This window comes from Perognathus longimembris, chromosome 28 (assembly GCF_023159225.1).
Source record: "Perognathus longimembris pacificus isolate PPM17 chromosome 28, ASM2315922v1, whole genome shotgun sequence".
NCBI classification, from domain to species: Eukaryota; Metazoa; Chordata; class Mammalia; order Rodentia; family Heteromyidae; genus Perognathus; species Perognathus longimembris.
In genome coordinates this window covers 106,246,548-106,266,626 of record NC_063188.1, presented here as the reverse complement: position 1 = coordinate 106,266,626, position 20,079 = coordinate 106,246,548, and the positions used below count along the sequence as shown (strand labels likewise).

The following is a 20,079-nucleotide window of genomic DNA, read 5'->3' as shown; positions in this document are numbered from 1 at the left end:
CTCTGAGATCTTTTTCCCCCCTTTTTTTGTCTCTACCACTTGAGCCACAGGCTCCACTTCCGGCTTTCTCGTGGTTTAATTGTGGACAAGCTTCATGGACTTTACTGGTTGGGCTGGCTTTGAACCACAGTCCTCAGATTTCAGCCACCTGAGGAGCTAAGATTATAGAAGTGAGACCCAAGCACCCAGCGAGTATTAATTTATTGGTTTTTAAACAAGTAAGCTCCTCCCTATAACTTTGACTTTCTTTTCTTCTATGAGTTTTCCAAAGGGAACTGGAAAAACCTCTGCCTTTCACGGGTTCCTACATTTGATGGTAGGATTATTGTTAATAATTGAAGAGACCACTTGTGATTTTTTTTCCAACCATTATTTAGTTTATTTAGGACACTAATGTGACTTCTGAAATCACATAAAATGCTGCTTAAACAGTGTAATAAGTAATGAGACAAATAACATGCCAGCTAGGCACCTGCTTGTTCTGCTACGCCTGATGAAGTGCAGTGATCAAGAGTGGACACCTTTAGAAGTGTCAGTGTGTCAGCAATGACAAAGGCTGGTCCTCAGGGAAAGGTCAGATGTTAGAAAATACAAATGCATAATCAGGCTGGCAGAAGAGGAGTTGTAAAAATTATAAAATGAAATTTTAATAGTCCTGCTGCTTCAGGAAATAAGTGTTAAGACAACATTCTGTTATATTCCTGGATAAATCTTTCACTAGACGTTTATACTTTGGGGTTGAAAATCAGCCAACAATATGTGAGCTCTAAGGCTCCCCAATGTTTCTGTTTTGTCCAAGATTAAGCCTTTTATGTATCCAGAAGGTAGATGGGTTTTATTTATTGGAGAAAGTAGTCAGAAAAATTCTTTACTTTTTACACATCTATAATAGGCTAGTGGCATTTTGTGCAAAATCCAGTGGGTTACAATGTTTTCTCAAATTGCTTTCACTGAAACCAGATTTTTGTGAGAAATGAAATATGTAGCCCTCTCTCATGGACTAGATTTCTATACAAATGTGAAGTCTCGATTATGCATATTTAAAAATGACACCATACTGAGAACAGAGAAAGATAGGATTTATGTATGGTAAAAAGGCAAGCGAATGAAGCTATAATTTTATTTTCATAACTCTTAGTACAGCCACAACTATTTCCACCTAAATCTTTAAAATAAGCATACACAAGTATTGACTATTATCTACAAATATTTATTGTAACACTTGAATAGAACTACAGGAAGCCCTTGGCACTGATAGAAAATATTGATTCACTGTTAGGTTACAAAAATTTATACATAGCAAAATTTAATGCTCTTTACATAAAAAATATTAGACTACTTCAACAAAACTTTTGAAAATTCTTGGTAATAGCTACCAGAATTAGAAAAGTAAAATTAGGCTTTTTAGATACGGCCTCTTCTAGAACACTGGACTACAACAGCACCTCCACTGCTGGAAAAAAATATTAAAGTCTGTCATGCAACAGGAAAACAAAACACTAAGCTACTTTGGAACTACTGTTCTACACAGAAGAGAGCTTCTTTCAATTCAGAATAATCCAAATAGGCATTTTAGGCATTAACCAAAAATAATCAAATGAAATATACTTGATGTTCAGTTTTAATAGCATCTTGATAAAGGTATGCTTCCTTTCATTTGAATACATTTCTGCACGTGTATATGTTTTAAAATCCAGGAAACAGCCAAACCACAAGTTAACTCTTAACATGAATATACATAGTTAACCCTATAGTATGCAGCCCCTTTTGAAAAGCACTGATGCACCCCACAATTATATGGATCATTTCAGAAAGAACAACACAAAGTTTACCATCACTAATACCCAATACCTACAGTCACTTAATATTCTGGAACACAATTATTTAGAAGGCAAGTTTCTTTTGCAAATGGCTTAAACTCAAGCAGTTTTCTTGCTGAACATGAAACTATTATTCCAGGAAATTAAGAAAAAAGGAACTAAATACCAACCCTAATGTAAGTTACTTATGTATTCAAGTCTATAAAAGTAGGAGGTTAGAAGTTTGTGGTCAATTTGCAGTTAGGTTTTTGAAGTTGGTATGAAAACTGTAAACTCATTATCTAGACCACTTAAAAATGGTTTAGAATTGGTGGTCATTTTAATAAGGTAACACTTCTTAATTAAGAAAAATTATGGAACAAATTCTATGAAAGTTGTCGGGGGTGTCTGGGTAAAATTCTTAGAAATTTAAAGCAAATATTTATTAAGGCAGAGCTGACATTTTTCCCAACAAGAGAGATGATAATGGTGTCACTGTCACTTTGTTAAAATGAAATCTAATACAAAACTGAGTTTTCAGTAGTAAGTCTTAACTGTTTTAGCATTATTGCAAAAAATAAATTTCTGTTTTGGCCCAAGAAGTGAATGAGACTGGACCTTAAAAAATAAAAAAATAAAAACCATCAGTTGAAAGAATCACATTCTCTGTTGGGTAAATTTTTAATAAAGGTCAGCTGTCAGAAATAGAACCGCACACCAATTTCATTTTATTTCTTACATAGATCATATCAAAGGACACGTGGCATATGTAAATTTATTGTCACACACTTGAATGCTGTCAAGTCACAGGTGCCTTTCAAGTATCATGTATTCTCATGACCTAGCTCAGCAGACCATTGCCCTAGCAATAAATGTGCACATGCCCCAAATTTCTAAACAATGAAAACCATCATTGTTTTTTCAAAGTGTTTCCTTTTAAAATGGCTAGTATGAAACCTCCAATATTTGTTCTAAAGCAAAAGGTTTACCCACTGGAAAGGTTTTCCTAGAGATACATCCCAGCAGCTTGAGACAGACAGTGAAATGTTGGTAGTCTACGTTAGTTGGGTGGGATACACATCTGTACTGCAGAGCAGCTGTCTGATGATATGTCAGAGCTGTAAATTCGTCGGCTGAAACACTCTGGCAAACATTTATGTGTAAGAATTGAGCTGTTCTTTTGACCGAGACTGGATATCTTGCAGTTCCTGTTCTTCCTTTGCTTTGATATCCTGGTAAGCCTGCATTTTGCTCGCATCCTTTAAGTAAGCCCAGTTAGAAGACAGTATCATGAGGAAGTGGATCTGGAAAAGAAGGGTGAGCATGATGGCTAGTGAGCATGTAAGAAGGCAAAGCGAGCTGCTAGTTAGATTAGACAGACTCAACTGTCAAAGGGGCCAAGGGTTATTTGCTATTAATACTCATTGGGCGAGCAGAGTGGTCAGACACAGAGCATATGCTACCATTTTGCTTCATATTAAAAAGGTTTAAGAAAAGTTAGTACACAGATATAGTGAACTTGGGAGGGGAAATGGCCAAAGTTATTGTTAAGAAAAAGCAAAAATGAAATACAAGATGGTGCTTTTTTTTTTTTTTTACCATTCTGAGGGCAAAGATTGATGCAGGAGCTCAGAAACACATTGTGTTTTATTGTAAATAAATGTAGTACAAAGACCTAGTCCACCTGTGGATAAAAATCAATTCCCCCAAAGGCCTGAAAGTGTGAACAATGTTTATTTTGAGTAAATAATTTTTAAAACCAATGAGTTAACATAGAGAAAAATTAAATGAATGTCAAAACTGAAATGAAGAACTAAACAAAGCATGCGTAGGCTCTGTTAACATTTGTAGTAGTGAAACTACATTTATCATTTTGTAACTGTCATTGCAGTTCACAGAGTGTAAAAAATCCTTATCATTTCTTTTACAGTGGATGTGGCACATACTTCTTTCCATTTATTTTCCTTTTTTCCTGCAAAATAAATCTATATCTCAATTTCTTTCGATTTCATACTTCCTTCTCCACATATCAGACACCTTCAGATCCAGGCCCAATTTCTCTTGCCGTGAAATTCATACATGCAATTTGAGAACTCGCTATGATAAAAACAGTTACTACTCACCAAAATGCAACTTAAAATTACCAACTTTGTGGGTACTAAGGGAAATAAGAGATGATACCCTTCTTTATCTTCATATCCTATCTATTTGAGGGGGGCATTTATTTAGTAGTGAATCGTGTGGTCATAAAAATGGTTTTAAATCAAACGGAAAGGTATTATTTGTGAAATATTTCCTAGAAAAAGAGTCTGACAAAATGCAATCCATATTAAAACAGTTCTCTTCCATTTTCTCTTCAGCACTTTGTTTTCATGTTCATCATTAAAGCCAGTTGTCAAGCAAGCAAAAACTAACGGAAAATGCAGGTATGCCAAAGTATTAATACTTCATTTGGAGATATTGCTCAAAGTTCAAGAAAATTATTTCTCAAAGGATGTGCGCCAATGTCAGTAAGTAACTGAATCCTTTTCAAAATGTGGAAATAGCCAGATCTCATGATTATAATTCCTGTACAGTAAGTAAGATTATTCTACCATGCAAAAGGAGTTAACTGAAGCTATTTACAAATTACTCTACCAAAACTGCAGAAAACCTAGGCTGTTTTAGTCTGGAGGGTCAGTGATATTCATGCTACAGAGGAGAGCTGTCTAAAGCTCCTTATTGGCCTTATGCAATTTAAAACTTAGTGCAGCAATCTTCCCGACTCTTAAACTTCAAAACCGCATAGTTATATGTGGTAGCCATCATGTAGATCAGCTGGTGGAAGAGAACAAAACAGGACAGTAAGATACAGGCATTGAGGGCCCATGTCACGACACTCTACGCTGGGGCAGGGATGGGTGCCAGCTCATACACAGTCTGTGGCCTTTCTTTTTCCCACTTCCAGGCACAAGCAGTGATTTTTCCATCCAGCACACACACTTTTCCTGATCACACATATATGATGTAAGTCCTTGGCTCTGCCCTGAGCGTATTCAAAAGACTTGGATGTGTTTCAAGAAAAAGATGGGAGAGCTGGGTCAGCAGCATGAGAAAGATGAAGCTCAATGCCTTATTTCCCATCTTTCCCAAACTGCTTGCTCAGCAGCAATTCATTCTCTTCACTGTCTATTGCTCAGCCAAGAAAACAAGGGTCGTTTTTGGGAACCCCTGTCATGGGAAGGAATAATAATCAGGAAAACTGGAAATGACTCATTTCCAAGGGAACTCCCCCAGGCTTTACCAATCTTAGTGGGTTTTCTTCAAGTCACAAATGAAGCACACCCAGATAACACACACACACACACACACACACACACACACACACACACACACACACACCTGTATTTATACAGTTGATTCTCATTATGTCCAGATTTCAAATTTGCCTGCTTGCTAAAAATGTATTTGTAACAACAACCAAATGGATACTTGAAGCACTTTCTCAGCCATTAGTTAGCCCATACAGAGCAATTAATGTGCATACTCCCAGCGGAGCAAGGCAGGGTTCTGCCTATTTATTCAGCTCTCAGGCTGTAAACAAGTAAACAACTGTCCTTCTTGAGGTGTTGATTTAGTGCCACTTTTGCATGTTTTGTTGGTTTTGCTAAGATGGCTTACAAGAAAGCTACAATATACCTTACTGAAATAATGTGTGTGAGGAAAAGTTCATTTAGGCATAAGTGACAGTGTGCTATTAGCTATGAATTCAATAGTAATTAATTACTGCTATATATAAATAAGGTTTTTCTACTGAAACACATATAAAACAACATTATATATACCGATAGATTGGTGAAAGTGATGTGACCAGAAACGTTAGGGAGCCCTAACCTATATTAATACTAGGGGAAAAATCATTCAATATATACAATTCAGAGTTCAAAGTGACTACAGAACATAACTACTATGCATAATGAGATCAACTAATATATGTATACATGCATACATAGAAGTATGCATGTTTCTATTTGGAGATTAAGACTTCCTGGTAAAGAAATGGTCAGTGCTTCACGTGAATATCTGTCCATGAATGAAGTCATGAAACTAAATGCTCAAATGCAGTTCCAGTTGTTGATACCCTCTCTTCTTTCCAGAGGCCAAATTATATCACCTGTCACCAGTGCCAAGACAGCCACGACTGCTTCTTGCAAACTAGCCATGTGGTAAGTGTACATAGGTGATGGTTACCCACAGCTGAGTGCACAGATCTGGTGCTTCAGGAGGCTGATAAAGGCTGGAAGGGAAATCTGTCATTTGGAGGCTTGGGGCAGGAGAGGAGCTAGACTACAGTCATCCAGGGGTGGTTACTCACCAGGGCAATAACAGTGGCACCAGCTCCAGCACAGGCCACAATGAACAGGTGGTAGGACATGTAGAACTAGGAAAGAATGACACAGGGCACTAGCATGAGCATTTGATGTAGAACAGAATGGCCTGCATGCATTTGGATGCTGCTTCATCTTCCTTGTCAGCTCTTGTCTGCAAGGCTGGACTCACACCTTCATTCCTTTAGAGTTCTGGTCGCACATTGGAATCACCTGGCTACCTTTAACATTTTCCTCATGTCCAAGCTGCACCCTGAACAATTGAAATCTGAATACTACATCCTGGGCCTTGGCCAGTGTGGTGTTTATAAATCTCTCCTGATGATGGTAGAGTGTAGCTAAGGTTAAGAGACTCTGCTTTGACCCAATCCATTTTATGGATATACAAATTGACAAGCTAGATAGTGTAAGGGCCAATTATTTGGTAACTTGGTGCTTTCTAAACACACATCGCTCCTACCAGTGTACTTAAGAATTTTGTTTGCAAAGGTGCAATACCTATGTCCCTCTTCATATTTATATACAATTATATATATATATATGTTGAAATTAACCCCAAGATATGGAACCAAGAGTTCTCGTTTTAATTGTTGTTGGTCCTGTCTTATTTCCTTTCTATATGGTTCATTCATGTGTCTATCTCTGGGAGGAGGGGAAAGGCACAGAACTGGAGGGAACTGGAGGGAAAAAGGGTGAAAAAGTGTAGCAGTGGAGCTCACTGGACGGTGGTGCATGCTTCCATTTGGAAATTCAGACTTCCTGGTAAAGAAATACACTATACAACTCATGGGTGGAGATGGGAGGGAGGGACTGGGAGAGAGTGAGGGAACAGAAGACACTCTAGGAAAGAAAATTCACTCACTTCCTGACTCACGTCAGTGTAATCCCTCTTTACATCACCTCTATAATAACAATACATTAAGAAAGTAATTTTGTTTGATAAACAGTTGTAAGCCCGCAACTGAAGAATACTAGAGGGTCAAGAGTTTTAACCGAAATGTTAGGATATATTGCCGGTTAAGAATAACTGAGAGGGGCTGGGGATATGGCCTAGTGGCAAGAGTGCCTGCCTCATATACATGAGGCCCTGGATTCGATTCCCCAGCACCACATATACCGAAAATAGCCAGAAGTGGCGCTGTGGCTCAAGTGGCAGAGTGCTAGCCTTGAGCAAAAAGAAGCCAGGACAGTGCTTAGGCCCTGAGTCCAAACCCCAGGACTGGCCAAAAAAAAAAAAAAAAAAAAGAATAACTGAGAGGGCTGGGAATATGGCCTAGTGGCAAGAGTGCTTGCCTCCTACATATGAAGCTCTCGGTTCGATTCCCCAGCACCACATATATGGAAAACGGCCAGAAGGGGCGCTGTGGCTCAGGTGGCAGAGTGCTAGCCTTGAGCAAAAAAGAAGCCAGGGATGGTGCTCAGGCCCTGAGTCCAAGACCCAGGAGTGGCAAAAAAAAAAAAAAAAAAAAAAAAAGGATGACTGAGAAATGGAGGGAAATAATCCCCAAGATCTTCTGAAGCAAAGGGATCAAATCCGTGGCCTTATGCATGCTAGGCAAGCACTATACCAATAAGCTATCATCCGCTTTTGGCTTTGTGACATTGGGTCTCACTATGTATTATGATCCTCCTATCTCTGCCTCCTGATTGGTTTATAGGTGTGTACCACCTAACTGTGACCTCGTATCAAAACTGTGGAATATGTACAAATTCCAGGGAATCTTTTCCATTTTTCTGTGAGAAGTGTTTGAGAAACTCAGATTGCTAGGTATAGGATCACTCTTAAATTTTTGTCCCAAGGAAACACTTGCCTAATCGAATGGGTGATATGACCATTTTTTGTAGGTGGAAAATGAACAATGGTGACTACATAGAGTTCAAGGAAGAGTTTACATAAAGCATTTGGGCCACCCAGCCAGGAGAACCCTTTGCCTCCATCTAAGTTGGGAGACTGGAACCATGGTGGCTTTACCTCATTTGTGTTACAGATGTTCTCCAGGGCTGAGCCACATATTTTTCCTGGGAAAGCATTCCAAGGAATGATACCTGCAAAGGAAATCCCAACAGAATGTCAGTGGATGGTTGATGAGGGGAGTTGTTCTTCTTTCAGTAGTGCTGCATTCCTCATTTAATAATTGAATTATCTGCTGTCTGCAAAGCAACCATTTGGGAATAAAGAATAAGCCCTATTTGGACAACAGGGCAAGAGCTAAGCACTTTAAACAGCGTGGCATTCTCCACCCCCTGCAAATTGTGCTTTGTTCAATGGAACTCGTGTTTGTAAAGGTTGGATTTTCAAAGCTATGATTTCCCTATAGTTTATTGATCAACTATAGCTAAACACCTGTAGGACAACCCCCCTCATATAATTTTACATTATACTGAGCTCAGGCACACTGCCTCATAAATGGTATAATTCTTTGCTAGTGGTCCACACTAAGAGTATACACCCAGAAATCTGCATGGCAATGACAGATTATGGTTGTTGAAATCTAATCAAACATCTTGGATTGTATTTTATGTGTCTCTGCTGAAACCACTTTTGGATTCAAAATCAAATTGGAAACAAATGTGGTTTTGTTTTCAAGTAAAAACAGGAATAACGATTGCCCCAGAGGCTGGGTCAAGTAGTTTGTGGTGACTTTCACTGGAACTCTGCACCCCTTTATGCAATTTTGTGCCAGAGCTGGGGCCTTGAACTCAGGGCCTGGCACGCTCACGGGCTGTTTGGCTCAAAGCCATTGTAGCTCTACAACTTGAGCCATACCTCCTACTCTTCAAGCTTTTCTTCCTTGTTAATTTGAGATTTGTCTCACAGATTTGTCTCACCTGGCTGGCTCCTAACGGATCCTCAGATCTCAGCCTCTCAGCTAGGATTACAGATGTGAGCTGTAAATGCTGACTTCCTATTCTTCTTTAATGCATAGATGTGGGCTTAAATATTATGCCCAGCTCAGTTTATACTTCTCTCACGAGGTCAAAGAGAATATTTAAAATAGTGAGTTCTTATGCCCTCCATCCCTGACATTGGCCAAGAGTAAATCTTTGTCCCTCAGAAGAATGGGAAATTCTCTCTGAAACCAGTGATTTCAAGAATAACTGGTTGGGCAAATACAGAGAATTTAAAAAGATTACTGCTTATGGAAACTTTATAGAAAACAGTTATTTGTACACAACAGGGGAAGATATCCATTTAAATATTCCTTTGAAGACAGGTTAAGCACCAACAAAGGCTTTATTTTTAAGTCTTTGCTAAAAATATGTTGTTGTTGTGTCTAGAGAGATCAATATGATGGAGAGTTTTAGATGCCTTTCATGATAGCAGTAAGACAAATGAGGAAAAACCAGAAGCAAAAATAAAATAATGATCTCTCTTCAGAAAAGAACAGTAATTTCTTGATTTTAATGAAAAGCTTCCTGCCTCCCTTCCTCCCCTCTCCACTGTTTCTGTCAAGGAAGCCATATTGCAGTCCCTCCTCAACCTGTCGCCTTCTCTCATTCAGAAAGGAAGTTAAGTTGCAAATTAATTAAAAAGAGGAGCCAATGTCTCCTTCTAGGTCTTGTCACAGGAACCAACCTTAGTTCCCTGTTTTGAGGACCTCATTTATTAGGGAAAAAACACTGTTGAATCTGGGCACCGGTGGCTCACACCTGTAATCCTAGCTACTCAGGAGGCTGAGATCTGAGGATTACTGTTCAAAGCCAGCTGAGGCAGGAAAGTCTGTATGACTCTTATCTCCAATTAATCACCAGAAAACCAGAAGTGATATTGTGGCTCAAAGTGGTAGAGTGCTAAGCTTAAGCAAAAAGAGATCAGGGACAGTTTCCAGGCCCTGAGTTCTAGCCTCACATCTGACAAAGCAAAAAGAGCATAACCAATTCATAGGAAGGGATCAAAAGGAAGTACCATATTGTCGAACATCCACACAGATTTGCTCCACACCGGTGGTCCCATTGGTCTGTGGTGACTTGATGACTTCGCAAGTTGACCATATGTTATAGAACATAAACACAGGCACAGCCGAGAAACCAAACACACCCAGCCAGGCCACTCCAAGCACATAGGTGAGGAAAACGAACTAGGCAGAAAATGAGGAGCAGAAAGAATCATTGACATCAGCAGAGCAGAGACTACATTTCTAAGCTTAATACCAACCTGTACAATATAGGATGCATTCTGGAGGACCCCACTAGTCTATGACAACAAGAGAAAAATGCCAGTACAGCAAGAGAAGGTCAAATTACCCATACTTTAAGCTGAGGATCTCCGATGGTAGTGCTCCAAGAGACTTCTGAGGTTTTTGTCAGGTCCCTCTTTTAAACATCAAGAGCATAAGTCTCCAAAAGATGACTGTATACTCTAGGGTTCAAGAGCTAATTTGCAACTGAGTCGCTCACATGATACTCTTTTTTCTCTTTCTTTTTTGTTTTTGGATAAACCAAAAATGTATTCTAAGTTAGTAAAATAACAAAAGATAAGAGGTAAAAAAGCAAAATACAGGATCTGTTTGTCTCCTTCCATGTCCTTCCCCTTCCCAAATAGTCTCCCTTTAATTTCAAGTTGTCAAGTTCTTGAGGGGTTTATTTTTTCAACTCTAGATTCCACAAGTAAAATTTATCTGAGTCTGGCTTACTTTGCTTAACAAAATGTTCTTCATTTCTAGTCACTTTTCTGAAAATGATGGAATTCTTCTTTTTGTTTTGTGGTGCCAGCACTAGGGATTGAACTCAGGGCCTGGGCACTTTCTCTTAGTTTTTTGTTTTTGTTTTTGTTTTGCACTAAAGACTGACATTCTATCATGTGGGCCACAGCTCCACTTCCAGATTTCTGACAGGTAATTGGAGATAAGACTTTCGTGGACTTTTCTACCCAGGCTGGCTCTGAGCCACCATCCTCCAAATCTCAGCCTCCTGGGTAGCTAGGATTACAGGTGTGAGTCACTGGCACCTGACTATGCTAGAGCACTTTTTTTTTTTTGGCCAGTCCTGGGCTTGGACTCAGGGCCTGAGCACTGTCCCTCTTCTTCCCGCTCAAGGCTAGCACTCTGCCACCTGAGCCACAGCACCCCTTCTGGCCGTTTTCCATATATGTGGTGCTGGGGAATTGAACAGGGAGCTTCATGTGTAGGAGGCAAGCACTCTTGCCACTAGACTATATTCCCAGCCCGCTAGAGCACTTTTTAACCAAGTACTTTCAACTTTCATTTTTTAACATGTGTTCTCCTGTAGAGCAGATATCAGCAGATGCTTTGTGACTATGGGCCAGATGATAGGAAGTTGGGCTGGTTTTTCAGGCGACACAATCTCTGCTACAGCTATTCAAGCCTGCCACTGCCCCAAAACTAGTCACAGATAAAAAAAAAACAATTCACATGGCTGCAGACCAGAAAATTCTTCATGTTCAATACTACTTCAATTTGTGTGATTTTCATATGCCATCACATGTTATTTATTTGGCTTTATCTTAACTGTTTAAAGAAGTAAAAACCTTTCTCACTTGTCTAAAACAGGCGACAGGCCAAATTGGTCCACAGGCCATTGCTCCTTACTTTGTACTAGACTGTGAACTCCTTGACAAAGAGCCTCCTTTAGATGATGTGTATAAACAGTGGGTGCTGGCAAAGGCTAACAGAAGGACTGTGACTATGGATCCTAGGACATGGCTGTCCTTATGGCCACTATTCATGAAGACAAAGAGAAACACTGAGACAATAGGAAGCTATCTCCTCCTGGGAACTTGACATTTAGAGACTCCTCTAACCATTATTAGCTTATGTTGATAAGAGAAACATTTGTTGTCATAAATTGTAATTTATCATTTATTTATTATCAATAACATACTGAAGGGTCTCATATTGCTACATCAATATGTGCACACTGGAACTTTAAAGTTGTAACCAGAGAGATGCTTTACACACACACACACACACACACACACACACACACACACACACACACACACACACGGTTCTGGCTGTACATCTACAGTGAGGTTTATACTCACCATTCCACTGATGCATCGGCCACAGGCAGTTGTTTTAAATTCACCGTGCAGCTCTTTCACTGCGCTGGTGGTATAAAAACCTTCTGCCAATAGGATAATGCCATACAAGAAGAAAAAGGATGCGATCCCATAGATGACATACTGCATGAGTTGTATCCTACAAAAAGAAGCAATTTGGAAATACTGAATTCAGCTTAGGGCAGATGTAGTTGTCCATTCTGGAAAAAATACACGAGGTGTTATGTGCCAGTGACTCATGCCTGTAATCCTAACTCAGGAGGCTGCGGTCTGGAACATCATGGTTCAAAGCCAGCCTGGACAGAAAAGTCAGTTGAACTTTCATAGCCAGTGAATCAGCAAAAAGCCTGGAGTGGTGGAGAACCAGCCTTGAGCAAAAAATCCAGGTGTCAGTAAGAGTCCCTGAGTTCAAGCCCCAATACCAGCATTAAAAAGAAACAACAAGACATGAGATAACATTACTTTGACATCTCCTATGGGCTTACTGAAATCTTGTGGCATCCTAGGCAGGCATCTCTGCCCACCCCCCTTAACCTGGGCTTTCATCCCATGCTCAGCTTGAGGGCAAGAGAGAAGTTTCCTCTAGTCAGAGCAGGGCCTACTTACTGTCTGTTAAGATTTACCTAACTCTGGACAGTAAATAGTAGAATTCTCATTCTGAACAGAACAAAAGCATTGTGGAGTTAAAGTATCCACAGATAGAGGGACAGAGCTAACATTTGAACCATAATTCAATGGACAGCATGCCCTTTCAACCACATCAGGCCTGGTGGTTAATGTTATGCTGATAAGAATAACACTCAGTAAGCCCTCAGAGCCTCTTTAAGGAGTAACCTGGGCAGATGTTGCATTGAGGTTCTAACTACACAAGTGATGGTAGGCCAAGTACACTTAAGCTACAGAAAGTCGTAGCTGAAGTGGTAGAGCACTTGCCTAGCATGTGCAAGGCCTCAGGTTCAATCCTTAGTACTGGAAAAAAAAATCATTATAGAAAGTTAATCCAACACTAAGTTTGTCCTTCGGAAACTGACTGAGAGCCAGATGACAGGTCCTTTGCCTTTGGTTGCCCAACAGAATTACCTGGGTAGCTTTTGGAAATACTGGTTCTTGGATGGAATCCCCAGGGATCACAACTTAATGGTCTGGGGTGGTGACACATAAGCATTTATTTACTTATTAAGTCAGTTGTGGAGCTTGAACTCAGGGCCTGGGTGCTGTCCCTGGGCTCTTTTTTTGCTCAAGGCTAGCACTCTAACACTTTGAGCCACAGCGCCACTTCTAGTTGTCTGGTGGTTCACTGGAGATAAGAAGCTCCCAGACTTTCCTGCCTAGGCTGGCTTTGAACCACGATCCTCAGATGTCAGCCTCCTGAGCAGCTAGGATTATAAGCATGCGCCACCAGTGTCCAGCAAGCATAGACATTTCTAAAGCTTCTCAGAAGACTGAAAGTCATAGGCTGAGATCGCTAGGTCATTAACTCAATATAACTTGCCCAGATTCCGTCTTGCTAAGAATGTTTTCCCTGTGCATAGTTGGTATACAGTGAGTCCCTTGTACTGCTTGATCTCTCCTTCCAACTTTCTCAGCTCTGCTCATTTCTTTGGATATCAATTGTAAACAGCTAAACAATAATGCACTAAGGATTCTTGCAACATGATTTCATTTTGTAAAACATTTCTTCATGCTTTTCCACTCTGGGGGGGAAATGCTTCTTACGACCACAAAACACACAAACACTATGAAACTTGGGAATTAAAGGCAAAAACTGCTGATAGAAAATGGAGGGGGTGGGAAGTATTTGAAGAAAAAAATATTGTGGCTCAACTGGAACAGTTATAAAACTCTGCTTGGCTAAGAATGATTCCAGAGGTGGAAGGTGAAGATGTGGGGTTAAATCCGCTGGGGCTTGCCCATTTCTGCACTGGGGAGGGTGTTCCCTGAGATTTATTGTTCTGCCTGAGAATTCACATTAAAATGCTACTCCTGTAAATGTAAGGGCTGGTGTTAAGTCCTCAGTTGAGCTCTCATCATTACAGGGGTGTTCAATTCCAGGAAGAACACTGGAAGAGACTTATTACCTGGGAACCATGCTGACTCTTTCTCACTCCAGTGAGATGGTCAGCAACATCAACATGTTACAGTCGTCCATGACAATCACTGTTGTGTGCAACTTGTCATTTTCTCTCCGGGACTTTTTCTATCTATCTATAGTGAGTGTTCATTGGAAGTGCCAGTTTTGGGCCAGAAGACACAGTCGTCTTTCAGAAAACAGGTAGTCCCACCTCAAATACATTTTTTAAAGGGAAGCAAATACATACACTTCACTCAGCAGGGCATGGTCACTGGTGTTGGTGGAGAAGTGTTGCTCGAGAATCGCCACGGTGCCTGCAAGAGCCACATGCCCACAGCCGCAGAACAAGGCGACTCCAGAGAAGCATAAGATGGTGGCCACCAGGGAGGCGTAGGGGACTCCTCCCAGACACTTGATGCAGCATTCGAAGCAGCCTGGACCCAAAGGAGAGAAAACCAGCCTTGATGGGCGAGGTCTCCAGGAACACCACAATTAGCACCGAAGTTTCTACTTCCCCATCTCCCCTCTCAAGCTCTATGACTAATACATCAACAGCCCAACAAAACGGGGGTAGGGGGGTGGGGGACATCCCCACAGTCTCAGATTCTGCCAGTGGGGGCTGAGGCTCCAAGAGGGACCATAACAATATGCTCAGGGTCAGGGTCTGGAAGGGTTCTTCAGCTTCCTGACCTTTTCCTAACAGAGTCAAAAGAGAATGACAATGAAGCAGTGGTTCCATGAAGAAATGAATAGTCTTCTCTCAGCTCAACCTTATGAGGTTTTCAAGTACAATGACTGCCTTAGCAGCTAACAGCTTTCCCCCAACCCTTGACCTCTGGGGAAACTGGGAGAATCCAAGACAGTAGTAATACTTTTGCCAGGCTTGGAAAATTATCAAGAGATGAAGGATCTTCTTGGAAAGGCCATAGGTATTTGGGGTCCCCAGGCTAGTGAAGTCACAAGTCACCAATATCTACTCAAATGGACCCACTTAGATTTCATTCAAGGTGATATGAGAAATTGCCTCAAACTTTTAATAACTCCCCCACTCATTCAGGCAGCACAAGAAATGTATTCAATCCTCCTCCTCGACCTCCTTCTCCCTGATTTCCATCTTCCCCTTCCCTGACACAGACATTCAGAGCCCGAACCCAGGCCTGGTAGGTGATATTTAAGTACTTGACGAGGAGAAAGGAACAGAAGAAGAAGGAAAAAAAAAACGGAGAGAAAAAGAAAAGAAAAAAAGACAAAATGAGCATCCATGAAGTGAAATGAAGGAGATAGAACCATATCCACACCTAATCTTGAGAAAATGAAACTCTTCTTGTTTAAAATAAGCTTTGATGTGAAATATCAATGACGACTTCTCTGACAGCCTCAGCCAGACATTTTCAGTCTAGAGACAGTTCTGTCTCCAATACAGCCTTACTGTGCTGGGCCTAACATCAGAATGTCTCCTGACTTCCCAGCCCTGTTTATATTATCCAGACCCTTCAGTAAATGACTTGTTGAGCAAATTGAACTTTAACTACATTAAGATGTTTAACAGCAGTCAAGAGCAATTCATTACTTTGGTGCAGGCACAATAAGCAGTTAAATTTATTTCCCTGAAATAAATGACCTGAAATGGTCATCCTATTATTTAGGGACTGAAAACCCAGCATGACACACTAGAGATGAACTTTTCTGCATTGATGAGCATCCCATTCAATACTTGCATGTGTTGAAACCTGCCATAGAGAGTGACTTACCAGAACTCTGTTTTGTTAGTTGAAAAATACAAAATGCCTATTTTTCAGGAGGAGCCCGTGCTTCTGTCTACTTCAAATCTTAACCAGCTGTTTTCAGGAAGACCAATCTTCCTGAATAGGAAGCTTTATAAAATAGAAACCAGTACACAACGTGATCCAAGTTCACTAGCAAATCAAGAGCTGTGGGGTGCTAGGGGCTGGTGGTTCATGCCTGTCATCCTTGCTACTTAGGAGGCTAAAATCTGAGGATCATGGTTCAAAGCCATCCCAGGAAGAAAAGCCCACCAAGACTCTTATCTCCAATTAACCACCAAAAATCCCCCAATGGAGCTGTGGCCAGCTTAGTGAAAAAGCCAAGTAAGAGCATGAGGCCCTGAGTTTGAGCCCAAACACTGGTACATGAAAAAAAAAGAGCTATGGGTACTTGAGATTTGTGAACAGGGATGTTGGCATGCAAATTTACTTTCTCCTATGACTTCCTGGGGACTAGAGTGACAGGAACACAGCTAAGTCCCAAATGAAGAGAAACAACATCCTCAGCCTTGAGGGCATTACACTATATGAAGAGAAAACATCTGCATGTTACGTAATTCACAACTGCCCCTTATTCTCATTCTATGATGATATTAAGAGCAAGATGCCCACTTTGCTGGCTAATGCATGTGTATCTGGTCCTTACTGACCAAAGCTGTGTGGCTCTGGGACTGCACTGTCCAATTAAGTAGCCACTAGTCCACGTGACTATTCAAATTTCTTTTAAAAAGGAAAAATTGAGAGGCGCAGCAACTCTAGTGAAATTTAATGTGCATGATAATCACTTGTACTAGCGGCTACCATAATGGAAAGCACAGACACACAACATTTGGTCAGCATGCAATACTGCTTTGGAGGACACATCTTCACTTGTCATGTTTTCTGTCATACGAACCGAAACACATTCATTTTCTATCATGTGAACTGAGTGCTAGCTAGGTTTTAGTCACCATTACTTGAGTATTTTTTGAAGACCTACTGGGTGGAGGCCAATCACTGTGCTCAGCATCTGAGATACATATATTCACTTTTTTTTCCAGTCCTGGGGCTTGAACTCTGGGCCTGGGCACTGTCCATGAGCCTGTTTGTGCTCAAGTGCTCTACCACTTGAGCCACAGCACTACTTCTGGCTTTTTCTGAGTTGTTTATTGGAGATTAGAGTCTCACAGACTTTCCTGTCCCTGCTGGCTTCGAACCACGAACCTCAGGTCTCAGCCTCCTGATAGCTAGGATTACAAGTATGAGACACTGACACCTGGCTCGACATCTTCACTTCACAGACTAATGCTACAGGCAGACAAGTAGCATACTCATTATACTGTAGCATAATGATAGCCAAAACAGAGACTGTTGGACCAGTGAGGGAGGGTGGAGAAGAGGGGAAGAGGGAAGGATAGGGAATATTATTCATACTGGAGAAGGGACAGGAAAAGCTCTGTGCAGAAGTACATGGCATGTGGAATAAACAAGTGACATGGTAGCAGTGACTTATAACCTCATAAAATGCTCATTGATTTATGGATATTTTTCATTTATATATTTAGTAAACCCATGTCCTTTTTCATCATTTGGTATCAAAATTAGGTGGTGTGGTATAATGCATTTGCCTTTTAACAAAAGAAATCATCCTTCCAAACTCACAGTTGCCACTTCAGAAAGATATTCCATCCAAGGTTTAGAGTATTCTGCTTTTGTCAAACGAACTATGACAGCTGCTCCCAGGTTCAAAAAGATAAGTGTGGTTAGAAGATGATACTATCCAGTCCCAAATGAGAACACTAGATCAAGGCTGAAGTTACTCTTCAATTCATGTCTCCCAAGGATTCAATGGACACCACACTGTGGATCTAGTTTTATAATAGCAGGGAAACCAACGTTCTAAGAAACTGGGGGATCACTTCAATGAATCACTCTGGCTCATCAGAAGCCAATGCTCTTATGTTTTCAGCAGATGGTTTAATTGGTGGCTGATAGAACTCTGTTTCTTACAGAACTGAAATTACTAAATCATCTTTGTTCCATTCACACAGATGTAATTCTTACAGACCCTGCCAGCCAAGATGACTAGAAACTTTTGGTGTACAACACAGGAAAAACTGGAAATAATACTACTGGGTATAGGAACTTGTAGCTTGGTTAGGCAGTTATTTGAAGGCCTACATATGTGATCGATATCCAATTGTTTATAAATGGATTTTCCCCTCACTGTATCCTCTGTGTCCATCTAGAAGTCACTTCTATTCCCAGTGTGCAAGATATCACTGAACACTAGGCAATTTGGTCACATGACTTACCTCAGTATCAGAATAGTGAGCCTCCCCCAGGTGTGTGTGTGGGGGGTCTTTACATGAATACATTAATCATATAACCTTGAATCTGGTCTGAATGCTCATCACCATCAGGGCCTCCACCATATACACACCCACATGTATTTCAGGTCAAATGCTATTTATGTGAAAGCGTTTAGTATTAGTGACTTCCAATTTTGGAAAACCTGTTTAGCTTTTCTTTCTTTTTTGTGTCACAATTGGAGTTTGAACCCAGGGCCTCACGCTCTCACTTAGCTATTTCACTCAAAGCTGATGCTCTATTACTTAAGCCACAGCTCCACTTCTGGTTTTTGGTGGTTGCGATAAGATCTCTTAGATTCATATGCCCAGGCTAGTTTTGAACCACAATCATAATCTCAACCTCTTGAGTAACTAGGATGATCGTTGTGTGCCACCAGCACCCAGCCAGCCTTTTCTTTTTGAAGCAGCTTTGAGATGAGTATAAATTGGTACTGAAAGGCTATTTTAGCCGAAAATGGCAGAATTGTGTATACGTGACAGACTACATGGGTTGGGAAGCTTCATATATCTACTATAATTCTTTACAGATAACGTTTGAATATCCATATCTAAAAGTGCTTGCTTGTATTCAGAGTATAGTCTCTGAACCACTAGCAGTAGCAGGGAACACAGTAAAACAGCAAATTCAAGCCAGGCACTGGTGGCTCACACCTGTAATCTTAGCTACTTGAGAAGCCGAGATCTGAGGATCGCGATTCAGTCAGTCCAGGCAGGAAAGTCTGTGAGACTCTTACCTCCAATGAACCACAAAAAAAAAACCCGAAACCACAAAAAAACAACCAAACAAACAAAAACCGTAAGTAGAGCTGGGCTCCAAGTGGAAGCACACTACCCTTGAACACAAATGTTTAAGGACAGCACCCTGGCCCTGAATTCAAGACTCAGGACCTGCAAAAAAATAATAAAAGCAAATTCACAGACCCTTTCTCTTCTCCAGAACGAATGGGACAGGACCTCTGGGACTGAACCCAGAAATCTATGTTTCCACATATCTTTGGGGTGATTTCCATGAATAATCTTAGGTCCACCCTGAACCAACTGACTCTGCATGGGCAATGTAATAAGTCCCACTCCCTGTAAGAACAGGGCATTTTTTGAGAAGCCCATTTCTACTCAGTAGTCTCATCTTTCCAGTCTGTGGCATCTTCCCAGATTGTGCATCCTGAGTCCATGTGCAGTGTCTGCTTTCACATCCAGTGGGGATGACATTTTCTCCCTAAGAAAATGGTGGCCGACTGGGATTTAGCCTAACACTTGAGCTAATTGAAAATCAAATGGCAAGTTCCAGGGGGCTGCAAGAAAGAAAAACAAAATGTTCCCAGTTGTTCAGCTGCCCCAAAAAGAGTACAACTAGAGTGCTTTTGTGGAGCCAAGCAAGAACTGATGACCTCAGAATTTCTGACATCAAAGAGGCTTTGATGGCACAGGCAGAGACTGAGAAAACAGGTAAATGGCAGTCACATGAGCAAGCAGACTTAAAAACATCTAAGTATTCTGGGAGATCCTATACAGACGAAGTGGAACTCAGATCTAGGTTGTCCCCAGTATGAGAAATCATCCCCAAGCAGATGGTTTTCTGCACTTTGGAGTGGCACCCAGATCAACACAGTATTACCTTGTTAAAGGCTAATGCTAGTTAAGAAAGATCAGTGCTTTGCTTGAATACTATTATGAATCCACAGACT

At 40.8% G+C, this 20,079-nt stretch overlaps 1 protein-coding gene across 4 annotated transcripts in view; it reads right to left on the bottom strand.

Annotated features, from left to right (window-relative positions):
• Nucleotides 1-1,189: 1,189 nt before the first annotated feature.
• Nucleotides 1,190-20,079, bottom strand: part of Gpm6b (glycoprotein M6B) — a 134,880-nt gene continuing 115,990 nt past the window's right edge. For 3 of the 4 annotated variants that reach the window (XM_048335945.1, XM_048335942.1, XM_048335944.1), the window contains 6 exons: nucleotides 14,507-14,693; nucleotides 12,171-12,327; nucleotides 10,074-10,245; nucleotides 8,139-8,212; nucleotides 6,154-6,219; nucleotides 1,190-3,103 (listed from right to left, as the gene is read on the bottom strand). In XM_048335945.1, the coding sequence (XP_048191902.1) occupies nucleotides 2,954-3,103; nucleotides 6,154-6,219; nucleotides 8,139-8,212; nucleotides 10,074-10,245; nucleotides 12,171-12,327; nucleotides 14,507-14,693 (806 nt within the window). In that variant the 3' untranslated portion in view covers nucleotides 1,190-2,953. Of the gene's footprint in view, nucleotides 3,104-3,517; nucleotides 4,617-6,153; nucleotides 6,220-8,138; nucleotides 8,213-10,073; nucleotides 10,246-12,170; nucleotides 12,328-14,506; nucleotides 14,694-20,079 lie in introns of those variants that run through there. The other variant, XM_048335943.1, reaches the window with a different exon arrangement.